General features: G+C 32.9%; 1 protein-coding gene across 4 annotated transcripts; it reads right to left on the minus strand.

Moving 5' to 3' along the window:
• Positions 1 to 95: 95 nt before the first annotated feature.
• LOC110026778 lies at positions 96 to 18,011 on the minus strand. 4 transcript variants are annotated; one of them, XM_020727892.1, is made up of 13 exons: positions 17,828 to 18,011; positions 16,193 to 16,446; positions 15,847 to 15,889; positions 14,887 to 14,913; positions 14,701 to 14,799; positions 10,293 to 10,480; positions 9,151 to 9,352; positions 8,777 to 8,890; positions 8,504 to 8,623; positions 8,261 to 8,281; positions 7,896 to 7,954; positions 7,724 to 7,814; positions 96 to 231 (listed from the first exon to the last, which is right to left on the minus strand). In XM_020727892.1, exons 1-13 carry the CDS (start codon positions 17,981 to 17,983, stop codon positions 139 to 141), a joined length of 1,467 nt encoding a protein of 488 aa, XP_020583551.1. In that variant the 5' UTR covers positions 17,984 to 18,011; the 3' UTR covers positions 96 to 138. The 4 variants fall into 4 exon arrangements, with proteins under 4 accessions (XP_020583551.1, XP_020583553.1, XP_020583552.1 ...); XM_020727894.1 differs by having other exon boundaries at positions 17,626 to 17,913; XM_020727893.1 differs by having other exon boundaries at positions 17,228 to 17,913.
• Between the last annotated feature and the right edge of the window lie 3,388 nt (positions 18,012 to 21,399).

Consider the following 21,399-nt stretch of genomic DNA (forward strand, 5'->3'; position numbering starts at 1 on the left):
AAATTGTATGAGGCGAGGCCATACTGTTAATTTACAAATACATAACGGATGCTCTCAGTTCAAGTTAAGCAAATGAAGGAGTAATATGGGGATTTTTACCTTAAGGACTGCTACAAACTGTTCTGAAAATGTTCACTCTTAAGCAGTAGCCGATTCACCGTAGAAGCTTTCAACAACAGCAGCTTTCCAGGCGGCTTTCCGGTAATTAAAATAGATAAATTGAACAAGGATCTAGAAAGGTGGTTAAGTGTCTCAAGCAGAAAAAAATATACAGAAGTGCAAAAGAGTAAAATGTCAACAATGTTTTTTTTTTTTTTTTTCTCATTTCAAATGATAAGAATTATTAATAGAACTGTTAAATAGAAGTGAACAGAAAGAAAATGCTGAGGTTTGGAGATGATAAAAAAAATGCAACAAAAACTTAAACCAAAGGAATTGGCTAAAAATTAGAAATATTGCTAGCCTTCGAATGTTCAATGAGAATGCTAATGAGTAGCTGCTGAAAAAGGTCGCACATATCTGAGGGGTTGTTTGGTATCAATTGTCTTTTTTTCTTAGTTTGATTTTAAAAAATTACGTTTGTACAAAATGGATTTTTAGTCATTTTAATTACTTATTTATTGTTTAAAAGAAACATCATCATCAGTCAGTCATCACATCTGCCGCCACCGAAGGCCATTGCCGCGGCTACTATGACCAACCACCACCATTGACCACCTTTTTGTCACCATCACCAGCCATCACTGGTGACTACTGTCGATGGCAGTCAACGCCAACCCTCCAACCACCAACCACCAACCACCACCTACAAACATTTTAACTATCGTTGACCAACATTGTTAATCGCCGCCACCACCACAAAAATTAAGTTATTATGTATTCAATAAATATAAAACAATCTATATTTTAAAAAAACAGTATACACTAAACAAAATAATTAAAGGGACCTAACATATTTTTATTTTATGTCAGAATATAAACAAAATATAATTAAAAAAAAGGAAAAAAAAAAAAATCAAGTGATCACAAGCAGCTTCCAAGTTCTGGCACATTAACTTTAGATTTTTTATATAATATTTATGCTATTATGAACTGTCATTCTGCCTTCCAAATCCAGAGCCCCGCTACCCCTTTACCAGCAAAAAACAAAACTTAAAAGTATTAGAATACCAAAGTAGCACCTTTGTTTTATTAAATGAAAAATGCAACTAACTAATAGATGTGCGTCGAAGTCCAAAAATATTTTTGTCATACAAAACATGAAAACTTGAATTAGGCAATCAAAGTCTGAATCTCTTAGCAGATACTGGGCAGTGAATGCATTAAAAAGCACTTCAATAAACTTCAAGTCTTACCAATTATGTTTAGGATATAAATATAAACGATGATTTTATGCCATCTATCATTGGATGTATATTGTCTGTTGTTTTTCTGACTATCTGGTCCAATTGCTTGGAACTTTTAAGGTGGAAATTCATGATCGGATATTGAAATTAATAAAAATTTCAATTTATTTCACTAACAATAAAAAAACAAATAAATCAAAAGAGTAACTAATGAAAATAAGTTAAATTGAGTAAAAGCTCAAAATAGTCCCCTCACTATTAACAAGTGTCCAATTTAGTCCTAGAGTTTAAGATGCTCAAATTTAGTACCAGACTATTAAAAGTTGCTCCAAATTGATCTTAAATTATATTTTCCATTAAATTTAACGGTAGCCTGCATGAATTAAAGGATATTTTCATCTTTTATGTAATTATTCATAACTATATCCCGCATAAAAATTACTATATATGTTGTTTAGTTGGATTTAGGTTAAATCTTGCTTAAATCTTATTAAAAACAGCTCATACACGATTAAAAGCAAACATTACAAAATCTGAAATCACATTTCTCTACCATTTTCTGCTTTTAAATCTAATTAAATAATTTATTTTGCCACATATATTATATTTTTCTTTATCGACGAATTACTCCCATCTATAAACTACAATGTCATATTTACCAGACTAGAGTCATAGTTTCTCCGGGTCGAAACAACGCAAATTGAAGCCACCTCTCTTTACAATGAACAATGGTTGAGGGGGATGTGCAAGCGATCATATGAAGATGAAGCCTTGTCATCAACACAAGCAACGCGGATGGAGATGGATGCAGAGACTGCTCCATCAAGTGGAGAAGCAACGAATGAGTAATCACATTGAGTTACTTGCTCTATCGATGATAAAATAGAAGGAGAGAAGCCGCGCTCGGATGGAGACGAAGCATTGTAATCGACACAAGAATGCAGATGGAAATGGAGACTGAGACTGATTCATCGAGTGGAGAAGCAACAAATGAGTACGTGTGAAACAGAAGGGGAGAAGATGCAAGAATGGAGCAGCGAAGATTTAGGTTTAAGGTGAGACTGTTATGCATATGAATTTTCCAGTTAGAACTGGCGAGCCCTTCGTGTGTTTAATTCGTGAATTTGTAAATAGATGAAATTACCCTCCAAAATGTGAAAGGAGCTATTAAATAAATGGAAAATTTTATTTAAGACCAGTTCAGAATAATTTTTAATAGTTGGAGACTAAATTAAAACATTTTAAAACTTGAGGACCGAATTGAACCCTTGTTAATATTTGGGGGACTATTTTCAGCTTTTTCTCAATTTAAATTAAAAGCTAAAATTAGTTGTGAATAAAATTACATTTATCAATAACTTCATGAATGTTCATATCTCAAAACTAAAACAACATAGCAGAAAATAAAATATATATGCTAGCCGGACATAACAAATTATTCTAAAAATAAAAGGCATTTTATTATTCAATTATCACCATTCAATAAGATTTAGAATTTTCATGGTACAATGAAATATATTATTTTATCTATATCATATAAATCTATCTAAATATAGCCTAGCACACCCCAAAAACAATCCTACTATTGTTTGAGGTGGAGAGACACCTCCTTACCCTCGGCAGATACATCTCCAATCAGTACAGCAGGGCATAGTCTTATTTCCACTTTTGTCAGAGGTAACAAATAAAATGTCAATGCGTACGAGCAAATTTAGAGTGCGCAACTAATACCATAACGAAGTGAACTTCATCAGTTAACATTAATACAGACATACTACTTAAATAAGTTCAATCACTTTTTCATTTAATAGAACATTAGTGCACAATAATCCAATATATATATATATATATATATATATCAATTTAAAAATCCTAAAAAAACCTACGCAGCTTCATTTCAAAAGTCATCTAACAGAACAGATAAATCCAAAAAAATTAATATTCAATAACATTTAATTGAATAAATATCAAAATAAATTGATGGAAGACTGATGGAAGAAAAAAGGTTTGCTAGTTTTCAACAATCTTACACCTTTTTAGATTGATGGAAGAAAAAAATATTATTACAGTTTGCTAGTTTTCAACAATCTTACACCTTTTTAGACATGCCTCCTAAAATTTGATGCCTATAATAGCATAAAAACAAAAATTTTAATTATATTATTTAGTTATGCTCAATTAATATTTTAATTAATTATATTAATTTAACCATTTGTTGAAATCCTTCATTTTAATTATATACATCACATGAACTTTAACGATTAATATCAGACTTTTATCCATACATAGAACTTACATAAATTTTTCCTTACATTTTGTTTTTTTAATCAGTATAAATCCTATTTAATTTATATAAAATAATATTTAATATTTTGCTAATTATTATCACAATTATTGATAAATTATTACAATTGTATCATTAAGCTTCTATCAATTACTATCATAATCTTGTTTTAGTTATACCTTTCTATTATCATTTATACACATATGAGCGCGTTAATTATTAAAATTTCTTCTTTAGAAAGTTTTGTCATTGAACACAATAATCATATTTTATTTCAACAACTGTTGATAATAATTAAACTTAAATATTTATTTATTTTTTCTATTAAATGACCGATTCATTGCTAGTATTTACTTTCTAATTAAATATTCATCGTTATAAAATGATTTTACAAAGGACAAATTTTTTTAAATTCTGAATTATATTAAGATGTCATCCTAAAATTTCTCAATTTTCTAATTTGTTTCATTTATATACACAACTTAAAAATTAAATAAAATTTACCTTAAAATTAATATATAAAACCTTTTAACCCTACTCTTCTTTGGCGCATAAAAGGCCTTTGTCGATTGGTTCTGATGCACGATTCGATCCTTCTCTCACAATCACAGTTCTATTAATGTTTCCGACGTCAAGTTCGATTGCCGCAATGGCATGCACTTACTCTAGCTTACGTTTGCCCTTAATTGTTCTTTCACCCCAAACACAACCGTAAGAGACTCGAGATTGCACAAATTTACTCAACGCAAATATCGACTTAGCCTCAACACCTCCACAGGACGTTCTTCACTCGCAGCTAATGTAGCTACTCTCATATGTATAATCATAAGAAACTTCTACATACATAAATGAACTAATGAGTGACCAAACAAAATAAGAGAAATGCAAAGTTAGAGAAAATATGAAAGTTAAAAATTGTAAGGCAAACAATCTTCAATGGAGCTTAATGTGAACACTAAACAAATTACATGGAACTTTTAAAAACCTGAACACTAGCTAAGAACGCGAGCAAAGTCTCCACTTGGAGTGGCCAAAATCTAAAAATGAGTGAATAGGAATATTGAAAATGAATAAAAAACGACACACTATTTATATTAACAGATTGGATTCTCTGTGGGGTCATTCTCACTAAATTCCTAATAATATAAAGACAAAAAAGAAAATGACATCCACTAAAATTCAAGCATACAAGGTAAAATATCATTCCATTATATACTTGCAAGATTCCAATCCTTCCCCTACTCACCACAAGATCCGCAACACATATCTAAAGGCAGATAACATATGAACTTTGACGAATTAAAAAAGATGCAAACTTTCTAATGTCCAAAATGCTCATGTAAGTATTCAAACTCTAGAAGATTTCAAGATTTGTAATCTCTTTTGAGGTCATTTTCAACTCTTATGTCACTTAACATACGTGAAGACCTATACACACCTTTTATATAGATAGGGGTAAACACGTACGTACAATGACAATGTTGCAATTTTCAGCTATCCCCGCCTTACAGGCGAGTGAAAAAACCTATTATTTCTGATATAGCCCAATGACAATGTTGCAATTTCCGGCTATCCCCGCCTTATAGGCGAGTGAAAAAACCTATTATTTCTGATATAGCCTCCTACATGGAGACAATGTCGGGAGCATGCCAAATTTTAGAATAACAAGGAACTTAAAAACAATCATAAAGAAACTTATACGTACTTAATGAACTAATAAGCAACCAAATGAAAGAAGTAAAATGCAAAGTTAAAGACAAATTAAACACTCAAAAATACAATACAATTATCCTCGAATGGAGCTTGAAATGACACTAAACAGGACTTATAGGAAACTAATCTGAAGAACTTGAAGACTCACTAAGAACGGGAGCAAAATCAATCTCAAGCAAACACTCCAAATGCCCAAAACTTTGAAGTGAATGATTATAAAGAGTAAAAATGAACAATAGATGGTCACCTGTTCATAATAAGAAATTGAACTCTCTTTGGGGCATATCTCACTAAAAAAGTCATATAAAGACAAAAGAGAGATGTCATTCACTAAAATCCAAGCATACAAGACAAATTATCGTTTCATTATTTACTTGCAATATTTCAATTCATCCACTACTCCTCACCGCACACAAAAGGCAAACTATGGAGAATTAAAAATGAAATCTTGCACACGTTCTAATATCCAAAATACTAATGTAAATTCTAGATGATTTCAGAACTTATACATTTCTTGGGATCATTTTTAACTCAGATGTACTGCCTCAAAGAACATATATGTGCTTAAAGATTTGCGCAAGTGTCTCAAACAAAAATACAATTAACCAATTTAAAATACCAAAATGTGCTCTGACCAATGTACACGATGTATAAATACTCAATTTGATGATGGTGAAAAAAACGATATTAACCTAAGCTCACATAGAGCTAATATTGAATTAAGTATAAAATTACATCAACACTCAAAATAAAATCTATAAGAATGTAGCATGAGTCATCTATCAGTGTCAATCAACATTACAAATAAAGAGATTATGATCATAGCCCTCTAACCGAATAGTTTGGTCAGACAAACTCCACCATATTATGATCAAAAAAGTTCATTGATCAATGATTCTCCCCTTTGAATTGCGCATTATAGATTATACTTAATAGGATACAAAACCATCTATTAGCTAGGATCAACTTAGATTTGTCCCCTTAGAAAAGAATTCACCCTGGATCTACAAGATCTTCTTGGGAAAAATAACCCATGACTACCAATATGGACCTTCGGTCAAGTTGTATTGGCCACCTCCTTTGACAAGTAGGTCAATGACCATAACAATTCAGAACATTAGAACTATGAAATCTTAATTGCTTCGTCATCATTCACCATATCATTCGCTCTTAACCTCACCGTAATAAATTTCGATACATTGCTACCAAATTTTAGTCTGAACACTGGCACCTAATGACTAACATTAATCTGAAGTACTTTCCCATTATCGCGAGGGATCATTACCATAGAAGCTTGTGCCTCTAAAATATCTCAAATCTCGGATCATAAAACCCTAATAAATGAGGGTGAAATCTCTGTGTAATGTCTTATCTACTATTTGAACCTCACATAAAACATCTCCAATTATATTTGGATCAGGTTGGGACATGAATTTTTTGAGCCCACAATCTCAAATTCGTATGTTTTGGTCCTTTCTTCCTCAACTAATGCTCTCTATCTCAAGCTCATCAATCATATTGCTCGATCTCACATCGACACAAGGTCTTGTCACTATCTTGCTCATGATCTTCACTTGCCAACTTCTCATTCAATCTTTCTAAGTTGCACAAACCTCCTCCCGCTCGTCTCCCCTCCTAATATTAAGAACCTCTAGCATCAGTTTGGCTAAATCGATGCTAGTCGATTTCATGGCATTATAGTGCAATACCCTTGCAAACTTTACATGTGAAGTGGTAGCATGTGCATTGGTTCATATTGGAGCATGCACATCTGCAATTAAGTAGAGAGAAGGGTGCATATATGTAATCAATCACAACTACTTTGAGGTACTGTACTAATGCATAGCTTAGTTTAGAGGCAGTTTTGGATCATCTTTATTTTTTTATTTTTTTATTTTTATTTTTATTTATTTTGTATATATTTTAATTTAAAGTAAAATATGTTTACTAAAAAGCTTGAAAACACTTAAAGACTATTTACTGCTCTTAAAAATCTGCTCACTTATCTTTAAAAATAAAAAAAATGTGAAAAGTACACTAAACAAACATATTTTTAATAACAAAAAAGGAAAAAAAATAATTTCCACAGACTCTTAGTTAATTCAAGTGCAATATAAAATCAAGCCTGCAAAATAAATCGGATCAGCTTGGCCACATTCACATTACTTTTTGCGAAGGAAATGCACTATAATGTAAAACAATTTCACCAACTTTACAGACAAACAAACATAAGAAATTTATTCTCATCAATAATTGCTTTGCATCAAATTTTCCCTCAACATAATGGCGACTGAAAGAATAATTAGCTAAATTCATGGGGTACCTTCATGTCAGAACAAAAATATCTGTCAATAGGAAGAGGAAGAGCGGAAAAGGATACAAAAGCATCAAGAAGCACGCATCCTCCAGCATCAACTAACCATGGTAGATTGGGTCTGATCGCAGACCATTCTAAGCTGTTTGCAAGTATACTGGATAAAAGAAAATTGAGGCATAAATTAGTATGAATATAAGAATTTTAATTACCAGGGAAATCAAACAAGACCACATACCTCCCAACATATGTTGAATTTCCCACAAGGGCGAATATAAACATAAAGGGACTTAAACCCTGCAAACAGAAGAGTGGATCAAAAATAGCCTAAAGAATAAATAAAGTCATATCTATTTGAACAAAAAAATCATGAAAACTTCTTGTTCATGAGCAAGCGGAGATAAGATATTTCAGTAAATAATAAATCCAGAGAACTCTGTAAAGTGAAAGACCAAGAAATTCAGATTTATGCATCATCAACTCAAACGAGTTACTTGGCACAATCTGAATTTATCTTTGGATCTCAAAGTTACAAAGAGTGCAATCAGTTAGCTGTTTATGCACTTCGGAAAAATAAGAATGAGGTAAGGAAAAATAACTTGCCTCAACATTTCCTCGTCTAATCTGCAAAAAAATTCAGAATGTAAGAATTCCTGAATTATTGTTCAACAATTTTTATGGTAGATGATAAATTTGTAAGCATTCTAACAACAAACTTTAAGACCACGCAAAATTCTTAAATAATCAGATTCCCTTCATAAAATTTCTTTATTCCAGTTAACTAATTCTACAAATCTGACGGACAAGAGAAGGTAAAAACCAGTTCATCAGGCATCGTTATCTCACATTCAACCAGATCTGAGGAAGTCTGCCACCCATATAAATGGCTGCCATTGCCCAACCTAAGAAAGTTCCTATTCCACTGCCTTCAAAATGCTCGCCAAGCAATGATTCCACTGCATAGTGCTGTGGGAGAAAAATATAACAATCAAATAATCATCTATAGTATGATGAGTGAAAAACAAGTAATTAAGAAACAAATAGGAACAACATTTTGATCAACAAATTCTAGCAAAAAAAAAGTTGTTCCAATCTTTCAAAATCTCAGTTTATGCTAACCTGCAAAAGTTTTCTGCCAACTGGAATCACCAATCCCTGCGGTTTTGTATCAAATACACTATTTGATGGAAGTTTTAGAACATAGATACCAAGGAAAAAGGCAGCTGAAGAAACCTGAAAAACATAGAAGTAAACAAAAAAACTCCGAGGTTTTTGAGATCACTTTTACCATTTTATTTTTATTTTAGGTATTTGTTTCATTTTGTTTATGTTTTGTTTTGAAACCAAAACATATTTTGTCATGTTAAAAGAAAATCAACTTGTTTTTAAATATATTAAAAAAAAACTAAAAGGTATTTGGGGTAATTTTAAGAATAAGTTGATTTGTTTTAAGACTAAAAACAAAAAAATGTAAAAGACAAGTAAAAGCGCACCACACAAAGCGTATTTTTAACGACCAAAGGTTGTGCATCATGTGGAGAAGACGGACTGCAAAGCAAGGGTTCTGAAGATGAATCCACATCGTCAGTGAGAATATTTGGCATTCCATTTGGAGGTGTTTTGTATGGATCTCGAACATGTGTCAACCATGAGCCTAAATTGGGCATTGGACTTGTTGACAAAGAACGCGCTGACCTTAAAAATTTTATGACAAGGTTTAGAACAAATTAGTGAGATCCAGGGATACTAGCTAGCATAGTTGGTCAAGATTATAGCATTGAATTTCTTCTACAAAAAATCTTTGATACTTACATTCATAACACTCAAATCCTTAACATCACATCAACATCAAAAATACTACTTTTACTAACTTTTTAAAAATCCAGTGCACCTTTTTATGTATAGGTTTATAACACCAATGTATTATGAATGTAAATATCAAACTTTTGATGTTTAGATATGTAAATCCATAAGAATTGTGTGGTACGTATGCAAATTTCCCTAAAATTGATGTATTAGAAAAATAAAGGAAAAGTAGAAAAACGCAATGAATAGCATCAAGGTTGGTTGATATTGTCATGCTATAGTTCTTATCAACGAAGGCACGAAGAATTAAATTGGCTATGTTTAGCAGCAAAATAGTAGATAAAAAGATGATTACTGGGTATTATTAAAACCAATGTAGTGAATGCAGAAGTGCGAAAGAATGAACATTAGGTTTACTCCATACATTAAGAAGCCTCTTAGAGAAAAGAAAATTAAGAAGGGATGGAAGAAAGGAAGGTGCCAACAAGCATGCTAAGCCACCATGAACAATAGATTAGATGTCCTCCTGTAAATTAGGATAGGAGATCACAAAAAAACAAAGAAGCAATTACATAACTCTTATATATTTATATATCTAATATCTAAACTTACATATTTACATTCGTAACACTGAAACCTTTGACATCACATCAAAAACACCACTAAAACTATATATTTTAAAGTGAAAAACACCTTTCATGCATAGGTTTTTAATACCAAGGTGTTATAATGTAAATATCAAACTCTAGGTGTTAGTTATGTACATGCATAAGAATTATGTGGTATGTTTGTAAATTTCCCAAAAATAAATCATGAATTACATAAATACCTATAATACAAGTCTCTCCCAGTGGAACCGTAGCTAACAATTGGACTAGCTACAGAAATTGGTGAGCTTGGCACATTAAATCCTGCCAGTAAAGAGTTAGAACCTTTATATTCATGCAATTTCGACTCTTTCTCATCACTGTTCTTCCCTATGAGCTTCTCCTTTGTATTGTACTCAATCTCGTCAGTCTGCAATTAGATGCCACATGAAAATCGGAGAAATACACTGTAACTTTATCAAATAAGTCCTCATAAAAAAGCATTTAGCATGAGATAGTGGCTGGAGAAAGAATACAAATCTCATCCAAAACTTTCAAAAAATGATGCATCCTTTGAAAATTCTAAAGGAATAATGTTCGATCAACAAGAACCAAACTGCAAGCTAAAGGTTAAAAATTAGAAATCATAGAAAATAAATGACTTGCATTTGCAGCGTTAGAGGAACACTGCATGAAAATCGTATCATTCAAGCAGACTAAATGATGCGAGCACTCTTACTTCTAAATTATAGCAGTTAAACTTCTTCTAAACCAAATGTATGAATAGTTATTGAAACTTGATTAATACAATCATAAAATTTATTTTGATTAAACCGCTCTTTACTCGCCATATCAATATTTCAAGTTTTTCAATGTGATAAGTTTTATGCATTTATATTATATGTTGAATGATATAAAAATGTGATTGATATAGACTATATAGAATAATTAAATGTGTATTTTGAACATAATGGACTTTACTCATTCATGGTACTAGTTAGAGATGATAAGATACTCGTACACATATATTAGAAAATGTTACTAATGTTGATGTACATTTATCGGCACAAACGTTAGACGGTGTTCCTGTGACGGTTGTAAATAATAAGATATAGGAAAGATAATATTATATATATTCAATAATAGAATCATATGAACTTTCTTGAATGCCAATAGTTGATAAAAAAATTTCATTTATTTTCTAATAATTTATTTTCTACGACTAGCATTTATATTGTTTCATCGAATATTATGTTACTGCAATTTAGAAGTAGAAATATTCACTGGCTATTAATAGCTCAGTATGTTTTAAATTAAATTTTTTTGGTTTAAAATTTTAATTAAAAGATGAGTGATAGAGAAAAACCATGCATAGAAGACGATGTCAACAAATAGAAAGGTAAAATTATAACTGTCTTAATTTAATTTTTTTTTTTCACTAGTCATTCCCTTAATTATTTTCATGTGATTAACTATTAGTGATAAAAAATAAAAATTAGAAAATTTTAATTTCATTTTTTGGGTTCGTTTATGCTTGGAAATTCTAAGCCCCTGAGCTAGGTCATGACAGAGAGAGTTCGAAGCATGATTTTTTGGAGCCCACGATTATATCAGAATAGAGTTATAGTTTTATTTTGTGAGGCAGAGCGGTGGAAATTTGAAATCATGGCCTATGAATCCTTGGAAGGAAAAGAGAAGTTAGGGATTTCTAAGGAAAGACTAAAATTCATTGGCCTAGGTTTTGTATGCTTCTTGGTCTTAAATTTAGATTTTTCATGGAGACTGAAATCTTGTTGATGGATTCTAGGATATGTAAAAGGAAAGGAGAGATGAGGAATGACGAAAGAATATGACTAAGCAGTTAACAAAAACAAAAATTAAAATAATACAATTCTCACCTAAAAAATTGTGTTGGTTTGGCCACAAAGCCAAAAAAACTGAGAGACAAAAACTTCGGTTCAAATTCACACAAAAATAGTTCCTCACATCAATAGAAATCACTTATAAATTACATCAAATTCAATACTAAGCTTTGAAGAATTCAAATTTCAAATGGAGATGGATAGAATGATGACTTGCACCGTGGAAGACGTGTTGAAGTGTTTTGATTCATGATTCATGTCTTCAAATATGCCTTTTTATGAAGACTGAAATCTTGTTGGTGGATTCTAGGGTTTGTAAAAGAGAGGGAGAAATGAGGTATGATGAAAGAATATAACTAAGCAGTTAACATTAACAAAAATTAAAATAAAACAATTCTCACCTAAGAAATTGTGTTGGTTAGGCCACAAAGCCAAAAAAACTGAGAGACGAGAACTTTGGTCCAAATTAAAACAAAAATAGTTCCTTACATCAATAGAAATCACTTATAAATTGCATCAAGTTCCATACTAAGCTTTGAAGAATTTAAAATTCAAATGGAGAGGGATAGAATGATGATTTGCACTGTGAAAGACCTGTTGAAGTGCTTTGATTCATGATTCATGTCTTGAATATGCCTCCTTTGGATTTGAACTTAGAATATCATCCACTTTACGCTTGGGAGAATATGGATCCATCAACCACCTTTCAACTACCCCACAACCAATGCCCAACTAATTTTTTTTTCACGAAATGTGAGCCCAAAGAACAATATATGTAATTTGAACCCGTGACCTCACAATGGGATACTACAACTTTAACCACTATGCCGCGGATAAGTACGCCCAACTACTTTTTAGATTTAAATTTTCAAATTTAATATTACAATGATGATTGAAACATTTCGTGCAAATAACCAGATTTGACAAGATCTTTGAGCTTTGTTGGCTTTGAAAATACTCATGACATGTTGAGTCACACCGGAAGGCTTATCGCAACAAATTTTATCAATGTAAATAAGAAAATAAACTAAAACTAGCATATTTTCGTAACAAATAATCAATCCATGATACTTTAACTCATACAATCAATAGCTAATGTTGTGAGATATGTACTTCCTCACATAGAAATGAGACGAAAAAAGAACACAAGCAAACTGGATTTTATCATTAAACTTAAGGGTGTTTAGTGGCTCCTTTTTAATATATCTATTGTCGGAATTACTAAATCCAATCAAACACTATAAAGCAGGAGTTTCATAGATTTATGTGCTTTCGGATTTGGGGACCCAAATTTTGCCTTCGATTTGGCTTAAATCCGGAGTCACTAAATTTAGGGGTAGGGTGGATTTAAACAGATATACAATTTATGGACTAAATCTTACTAACGCTAAATCCTACTTGCAGCCAAACAACCCCTTAAAATAAATATGAAAACTTGTTAATTTTTATTAGATTCCAATTTAATATTAATAATAATACATCTCACGAGATTCTAAGGAATTACAATAATACAACATCAAATTACTTGTTTATTAATTAAATTCATGAATATTACCTTTTAAATCAATATTTAATCCCTACTTGAATATTTAGTTACTTATATATGACAATTAGAACATGCTTACAGTAAAATTAGAGCAAGGAGCGTCTTTATTATCCTTGTTATAGATGGATATGCCCCTTGGATGTACTATTTAAGTTTTAGTATTTTGATGACAAGACAGTTTTGCAAAATATGTATGAGCCTCTTAGCAGCAACGAATTTCAATATTTACTCAAAAACTAAAAAAAAAAAAAACGTAAAACAAGTTGAAAAACATGTTCAATTGATGCAACCGTATGAGTTGTTATCCCTTCTTTTTAATTAAGCCTTAAACTATATCTAAATCTAGAAAGTATTATCAAGGATCTTTCACTATTTCAAAACGCATCCAACATTTAAATTTATTCATGCATTCAGTAAAAAGTTATTCATTCTTTTAAAAAATTAGAATAATCAAGCAAAGAGTCGCTGCATGAGAATGGCAGATATAATTTTCCATATATTCAATTTTAATTTGGAGCAAAGTTCCTATAAGTTCCCTAGCAAGACTTTCCCGTTGTTTTTATACACATAAAGAACATGTCTCAGCATATCCAATTAATTTTAACTTAGCAAATCAGTAGACATCGTATTTCATTCAAAAATGTTATTCATATTTATAACCAATTACTTGAGAGATATTTTCATAGAACCATTAGTATAAAAAACAAAACCAAAAGTCTACAAATAGAAAGTGCATAAAGGTCGCAAGAATAAAGATAGACACGGCAAACTCAATAAAGCCATAGAGTAAGGATCACAGTTGGGATGAAATTCTCTTGATAGAACAATATCATAGGCATGTGCATACGAACTCTAACATACATTACCAACTTCTAGAAAAATGAAATAAACATACACAAGTTAAAAAAAAAAAAAATCAAAATTCAGAAACTTTCAGACTATTTATTTTAACATATGTATTTAGTGCTTTACATGATGGCAGTTTTTGAGATTCACATCAGATAATTAACAAGTTTCAGCGGTCCATATGCTAAAAAGAGTCAACAGACATAGGAAGGTATTAAGGATCATATCTTTTTATGGGTTATACATTGAAATTTTAATATTTTCTCAAGTTTTATGAAGAAACTAGAAAATGTAAAGTTGATATGGATTGTTGAAATTGACGTAAAAGAGCAACCTCGACTCTTAAAGAACTAAACTTATCAAGTTGGCTCTTTATAAAGTTTTTTATATCCTAACCTTCTCGGGCCGACAAACTTTGCCTGCTTTCAGCCGATGGTCAGGACAACTATAATATACTGTCTGTGCTGTCAAGATTGCTGTTGTTGCTGTGTACAACTGCAAATCCACATAGAATATTTTTCTTAAAGAATAATGGAAAATAGCATCAGAAGAAACAAGCAAAGGAAACAAAAGTTGACATACCAATGCCATATAAAATTGGGTTGGCAACTGCAATAACCAAAGTAGAATTCAGGAACACAAAGTATATGAAATAATTTATATAATTAAATCACATACCTAATCAAGTAATTTAAGCCATGGAGAGTAAAGGCCCTTCATGGCAATAATTTCGTAAGAATACATAAAAGAAGTAATAATAATCTCAAGAATAGATGACGCCAGAGTAATGGTTGGGGAACTCAGATGCAGTAAAAATGTAATCGCAAGCAAAATCATACTTAGAAGAAGCCATGTCATCGAGAGTAAAGGTTGGGGAACTCAACCCCCCTAAGAAAAACGTTTGACCTAACAACTTTTATATGATAAACTTCTCCAATTTCAACCAAATTTAAAAACCTAAGGAAACAGCAATGCATGCATGAAAATATAGCAAATTTAACCAAAAAGAGCTGGCAGAAGACTTTTGAGTTGCAACTGGATCTGTAAAACAATGGAAAAATGAAAACAAAAAAAAAAGTTACAAGGTGATGTATGAGAAAAGAATTCAAACCAACATGCAAGGCAATTTTAGTATACAAAGGCCACATCACCATAGAAAGTGTAACAATACGCTAGAACTCCTAAAAACATTAATATTACATAATTCTAGAGCTAAAAAATGGGACCTTAAGTAACATGATATGATAATAAATGCCCTAATAACCAAATCACTTTTATAACTCAGCAACAAATTCACCTAAATATGTATGAAAACCTTAGCAACCGCATGCATGCACACACATACACATATAGATGACAAACATAAAGCGCACACATATACATATAGATGAGAAAGTCAAAGGGCTCAGCCTTCTTAAACAGTAATACATTTAAAATATACCACATGCATATTTTCACATTGCCGCCAACTAAACAACATAAACTATAAGCACATGATAGCACAAAGAATAACTAATTTTGACAATTATTTTTGAAACTTACAGTTGCGGGCTCCAGGAGACAGCCGACAATGTTGAAAATATCCCTGAAGAAGATAAAAACTCAAGCATTAGAAAGCTTGGACATGAAATGCAGAAGCCTAAAATCAAATAGACATTAAAAGAAGCACCCAAGGCATCTAAAGATCTGGACATCCTAAAATAGAATCTAAATGAGCATAAGAGTGCAATGATTTGACAAACATCGTAATGGCATTACTGAACTACAATTTCCAACATTGTTGCAAAAATTTGAGCTTTCTTCCATGATAACATAGCACAACAAAAAGGGAATTAAGAATAAAGTTATTTATCAAAAATAAAAGAACATAGAAAAAATTGATAATTACCCAACAATCCATGCCATCAAGAAGCCAACAGAAAAGCCCTCAGTTGATTTCTCTCTATAAGTTGTGATAATCTGAGGTACTTCAGCAATTCCCCAACTAATCACACTAATCACTCCAAGAATAACAGCAATACTCTCCCTGGGGCTACATAAATGCCGTATCAATTGCGTATTCACCAACATGGATCCATATTGGTTTATGAAAGAAGAGAAACTCCCATGGGTAGGGTCCATCACAGACAGAAAAATTCCACCCTAAAACAGATCAGAGAATAATAAGCCATCACCTAAACGGAGTGACAATTAACAAGCATGCAAACCCCACTGTTCGAATCAAAAGCTAAGTTATGATGAGATATTGAGATATAATATAATATAATATGTAACAACAAGAGAACCTGATAAAAATTTTCTGGAAATACAAACTGTTATTTCTCCTTTCTTAAATTACCAGGCATGCACCAGTTTCCAAATGTGTTATTTTTCATGAAATTCTCCCTTTTATTTTATTATGAAATTACAAAAATACCACTTATTCCCTATGTATTCACATATCTAACACCTAAACTTTATTTTTTACATTTATATCACGCAAAATCATTCATATATAACCTCAAAAATACCAACATTCTAACTTTTAAAAGGTGAATACAAGCTTTCATGCATATACAAGGTGACATGTATGTAAAAAATTGAAGTTTTCGTGTCAGAAATTTAAATATATAGGAATTGAGTGGTATGTTTGTAAATGCATTGCTAGGCGACAAGAACAGAAATTCTTACCAACCAACATGCATATATATATATATATAGCAACTGGCAAAGCCGACTTTGAAATTCTTTTTAAACTAAAGATCAAAAACATCTCTTCTGCCGCGAAAATGCATTATGGCCCACGTGGGGAAAAAAAAAACAGAATAAATGGGAACACTCTGCACTTCATGGTTTGAGCAATTTTACAAATTGAAGTAATCCAAAAAACTGTTAAATTTAAAAATATTTAAAGATTACACCTATGCCCAAGGTAGATTTTAACCTTTCCGGTGACAGACTGAACAATAATGAATCTCTTGAATCCGAATAGTATCAGGATTTGAAAAATCCTATATTTAAGCAAACTATATCAAAAACTGCTAAATTCATAATTTATTTCGGGCGAAGAAGGTAAAGAAACTTGGCAAGAATTATGCTAAATGCTACTTGAACTGGCAAACCTAACAAAACTTCTTTATCAAGCACCCAAAACCTAGAGATGCAAGACATCACAGAAACTGGGGGAATATGCGGGCACAAATCTAGAGGGAGGTAAACCTTTGACCTGTCGGCCAAACAACCAACAAATTCCACGATAAAGAATCAAATAATTTAATGAAAATAACAGTCCTTCGAAATAGGCCCCATGTATAAATTGGAAAACGACGAACTAAAATTTACCTTTAAATGCGTTTATCAATGAGCACGTTAATACAAGCAAGCATCGACGAACAGATTCAAAGGACCTTTCTAGGGTTTTTCAGGCCGGAATGAACACATACGGGAATTTTTTTGAAGGAAAAATAGCACAATAGCACTAGAACGAAAACACAAAAAGGTAAAAATAGAAATTGAGCGCAATTATCGAAGAAGAAAGGAGAACTATGCATTGGATGAATTGGCTGGGTAAGATTTTCAGCTGAAATTTCGGGAGGTTTGGCGGAGTCGCCCAGCTAGAGATCACGTGACGAATTGGAACATTGCGCCATAAAGGAGGCATCTTTGCAAGGGATTTGGCGTAAATCCGATCGATGCTCATTGGGTTAATTCTGCGGTCGTCACCTTATTAAGCTTCGGAGCCTTAAATAGACAACAGTATTTACATATTTAACGCTCCTAATTTTATTTTATATATATAACGTTTTAATATTCAATATTATATAAAATATATTACTATTAATAATATTTTAAAATATATATATATAACTTTAACTTTATCGATCGTGTAGCTTTATAACTCTAAAGTATTTACATACATACCATCCAATATTTATGTTTTTGCATATTTAATAGTCTTTTTTTTATATATTTAGACCATCCAAATCTTTTATAATATATTAAAAATATCACAATTCTAACTTAAGAAAATAATATATATTTTTTCATAAATAAATAAGATGTGATGTATGTCAAAAGTGAAATATGTATCTAATACATAAGAATGGATCAGTGATTTGATTGTAAAAGCCTTCAAATATTATAAATGGAAGAAAGATCTACATGTGTGCTTCTGAATTATGACATATTTACATATCTAATATCTTAAATTTAATTTTTACGTACATATCATCTTAACTATATGTACACATAAAAATGTATCAGCACAAATCTTAAAGCTGATGGGCTGCTCAGAAGAAGATGCAGACGATTAAATGTAGACGTGGAAGACGATCGTTTCCAGGTGAATATTGGCAAAGAAACTTAGTTATCAAAATGATTGGCAGAAGACGTCAAGAGAAAATCTCATAGAGCGGTAATCAACTTTCAGGACGATCACGGGAAGTACTCTTTCGGACTATATGTGGACTGAATCAAGGTTTGTCAGGCGATCATCAACAATCATCAATCGAATTAATCTTTGATTTTATTATATGCAAACAACTATATAATTATTAAAAAGTTCACCTGAAAAGTTAATAATAAGGGGACTAATATGTACTTTTATAATATTGGGATTGAAGCCTATAAATAGGGGTAAAAAACATTTTTTTATCTATCTATTATTGTTCTCTCTCTCTTAATCATTTCCTAATAGCAAGTTCCATTGGGTGTGTTTCCAGGACATTTTCGGATCTAACATTCTTTAAGGCGAGGTGAGCATGGAAACAAGACGTCAACAAGAAGAGGAGTCCAGCAACAATGATAGGGAGTCTAGTCAGGAAACGAAGGAGAAGCAACACCTGAGAGTTCATGGAAGAATTCGTTCATCAATACCTACAAGATTTGAGAACTCAGATGACCAATCAGATGTCAGGATAGTTCACATAAGTCCTTAGAGCGGTTGTTGCCCAAAAAATAGCGCAAGTTCCAGGAGAAGAACTAGCGCGACAAGGAACACTCAACCCCCCTCATGGGGAACCTCCAGTCAACAATGGAAGGAGGGGAGTCCACCTGCAAGAAAAACTTGATGACGATCTATACCAAGACAACGCCAGATCAGTCCCCATAGAGGAGAGGAACTGGCCGGTGCGAATCAAGGAACAGAGGCAATCGAAGAATGCTTTCGCCCTGCAGGTCTCTGGAGTTGAACACCCAGAGAAGCTCAAGATATTGGTCTTAGAGACATATAAAGAATGGTCGGGTCCTAACGACCACCTCACGTAGTTCAAATCATTCATATGTCTGTTGAAAATTTATGACGTCCTAGAATGTAAGCTCTTCTTCACTACACTGAGCTTGACTACATTAAGATGATTCAACGGATTTCTAGTGGAGGTAATCACCTGTTTTGCAAAGTTCATAAGACTTTTCCTATCGCAGTTTGCTAGTGCCCTAAAGCCCTAAAAGAGCACCCTATCCTTGTGGCAGCTAAAGCAAGGGGCTAACGAAAACTTACGATCATTTATTGTGTGCTTCCAGAGCAAAATGGTAGATGTCAAGGACTTGAAGCCCGACATGACACAGGCAGAGCTAACGTAAGGAGTGAGGTTGGAGAGGTTTTGTTTCGACCTCAATCCCACAGAGCCACAATGTTTGGCCAAGCCCTTGGAAATGGCCAACAAATACATAGTCACCTAGGAGAAAACCTCTGATCGCATCAAACAGATATACCAAGTAAATCCACTACAAGATAGCAAAGGACAACCCAAGCAAAGCGCATAACCATTAAACCCACCCCGCTATGAGGATCACTCAGATAATCACTCCATCTAACATTGAAAGGACCAGAGGCGACGGACCAATGCTCAAAACCACCCATACCAGTGTGAACACCCCAGGTATAATCATCGGGTCCCTCAAAAAACCCCACTCAAAGTATCCATTGCAGAGATAGTGGACGACATCCAAGATAAGGAGTTATTCAAGAAAGAAACACTGATGAGGGTCGGGGATTTTCTTCACGATAGTAGAAAATATTGTAAGTACCACAGAGATCACGGACATGACACAAAAAAGTGAAAGTACCTGCGAAGCTTGATCGAGGAGCTGATAAAGGAGGAGAAGTTGAAAGAATTTATCGCTTCTGGAGCAACGAACTAAAGGCAAGGCAAGGCTTCCACGAGAGGAGCGACCGACAGGCCCATCCGCACAAACATCATTCATATTACGGGGTACATGCCCGCAATATTTAGAGGAAGAGAGCCACCTAGGAGGACAAGCTAGAAGAGACAAAAAATAAGGGAACTTTGTGTCTTCACCTTTGCCCCAAAACCCAAGAGTCATTTGCCTATCTATTTCACTTGCGAGGATCTTCCCCAAAAGGGAAACCTGTATAATGACACCATTGTAATAACTCTGATAAAAAACAATTATCGAGTAGAGAGTATTCTCACTAATACTAGGAGTTCTATGAATGTACTATTCAAATGGGCATTTACCTAACTCAGCCTCACTACTGATCGAATAACCGCTCCGGCCTATCCGTTCCCGGTAAGTTAGGGAAAAACAAAAAAACAATTTTCCTCACCGAAAATTTTCTAGTGGTGGATTCAGCCCCAAATTATAATGATATATTCGACCGACCGCTGCTGAACAATTTCAGAGTGGTAGTCTACATACCACGTCACTGTCAAGTTTTCTGGAGATTGAGAAATTATCACAATTAGGATTGATTTATATCAGTCCGGGTCAGCTACTTGCAGGCTATAAGTAACTTAGAGCAAGATCCCGTGGACATTCAAAATGTAAGGGAATGTGGCCTCGAGACCAGTGAGGCCATTCGCAAGATTTTATGGTTGAAGGAGAACCAGATAGATGTTTTATAATAATCAAAGCATTTGATGCGGGCCACAAAGAGTTGTTGTTCCAAACCCTTCAAGAAAACCAAGATGTTTTTGTGTGGATGTCCGCTGAGATGTCAAGTGTGTTAATCGATGTTGCATGTCACAAGTTTAACATTTACCCATCAACTCAACCCATGAAGCATAAGATCAGGAGTTCAACCATGACTTTGAAGGGACCAATCCGAAAGGAAGTACAAAAGTTGGAGGAGGTTAGTTACATTCGGGAAGTATA

This window comes from Phalaenopsis equestris, unplaced genomic scaffold (assembly GCF_001263595.1).
Source record: "Phalaenopsis equestris unplaced genomic scaffold, ASM126359v1 Scaffold000400, whole genome shotgun sequence".
NCBI classification, from domain to species: Eukaryota; Viridiplantae; Streptophyta; class Magnoliopsida; order Asparagales; family Orchidaceae; genus Phalaenopsis; species Phalaenopsis equestris.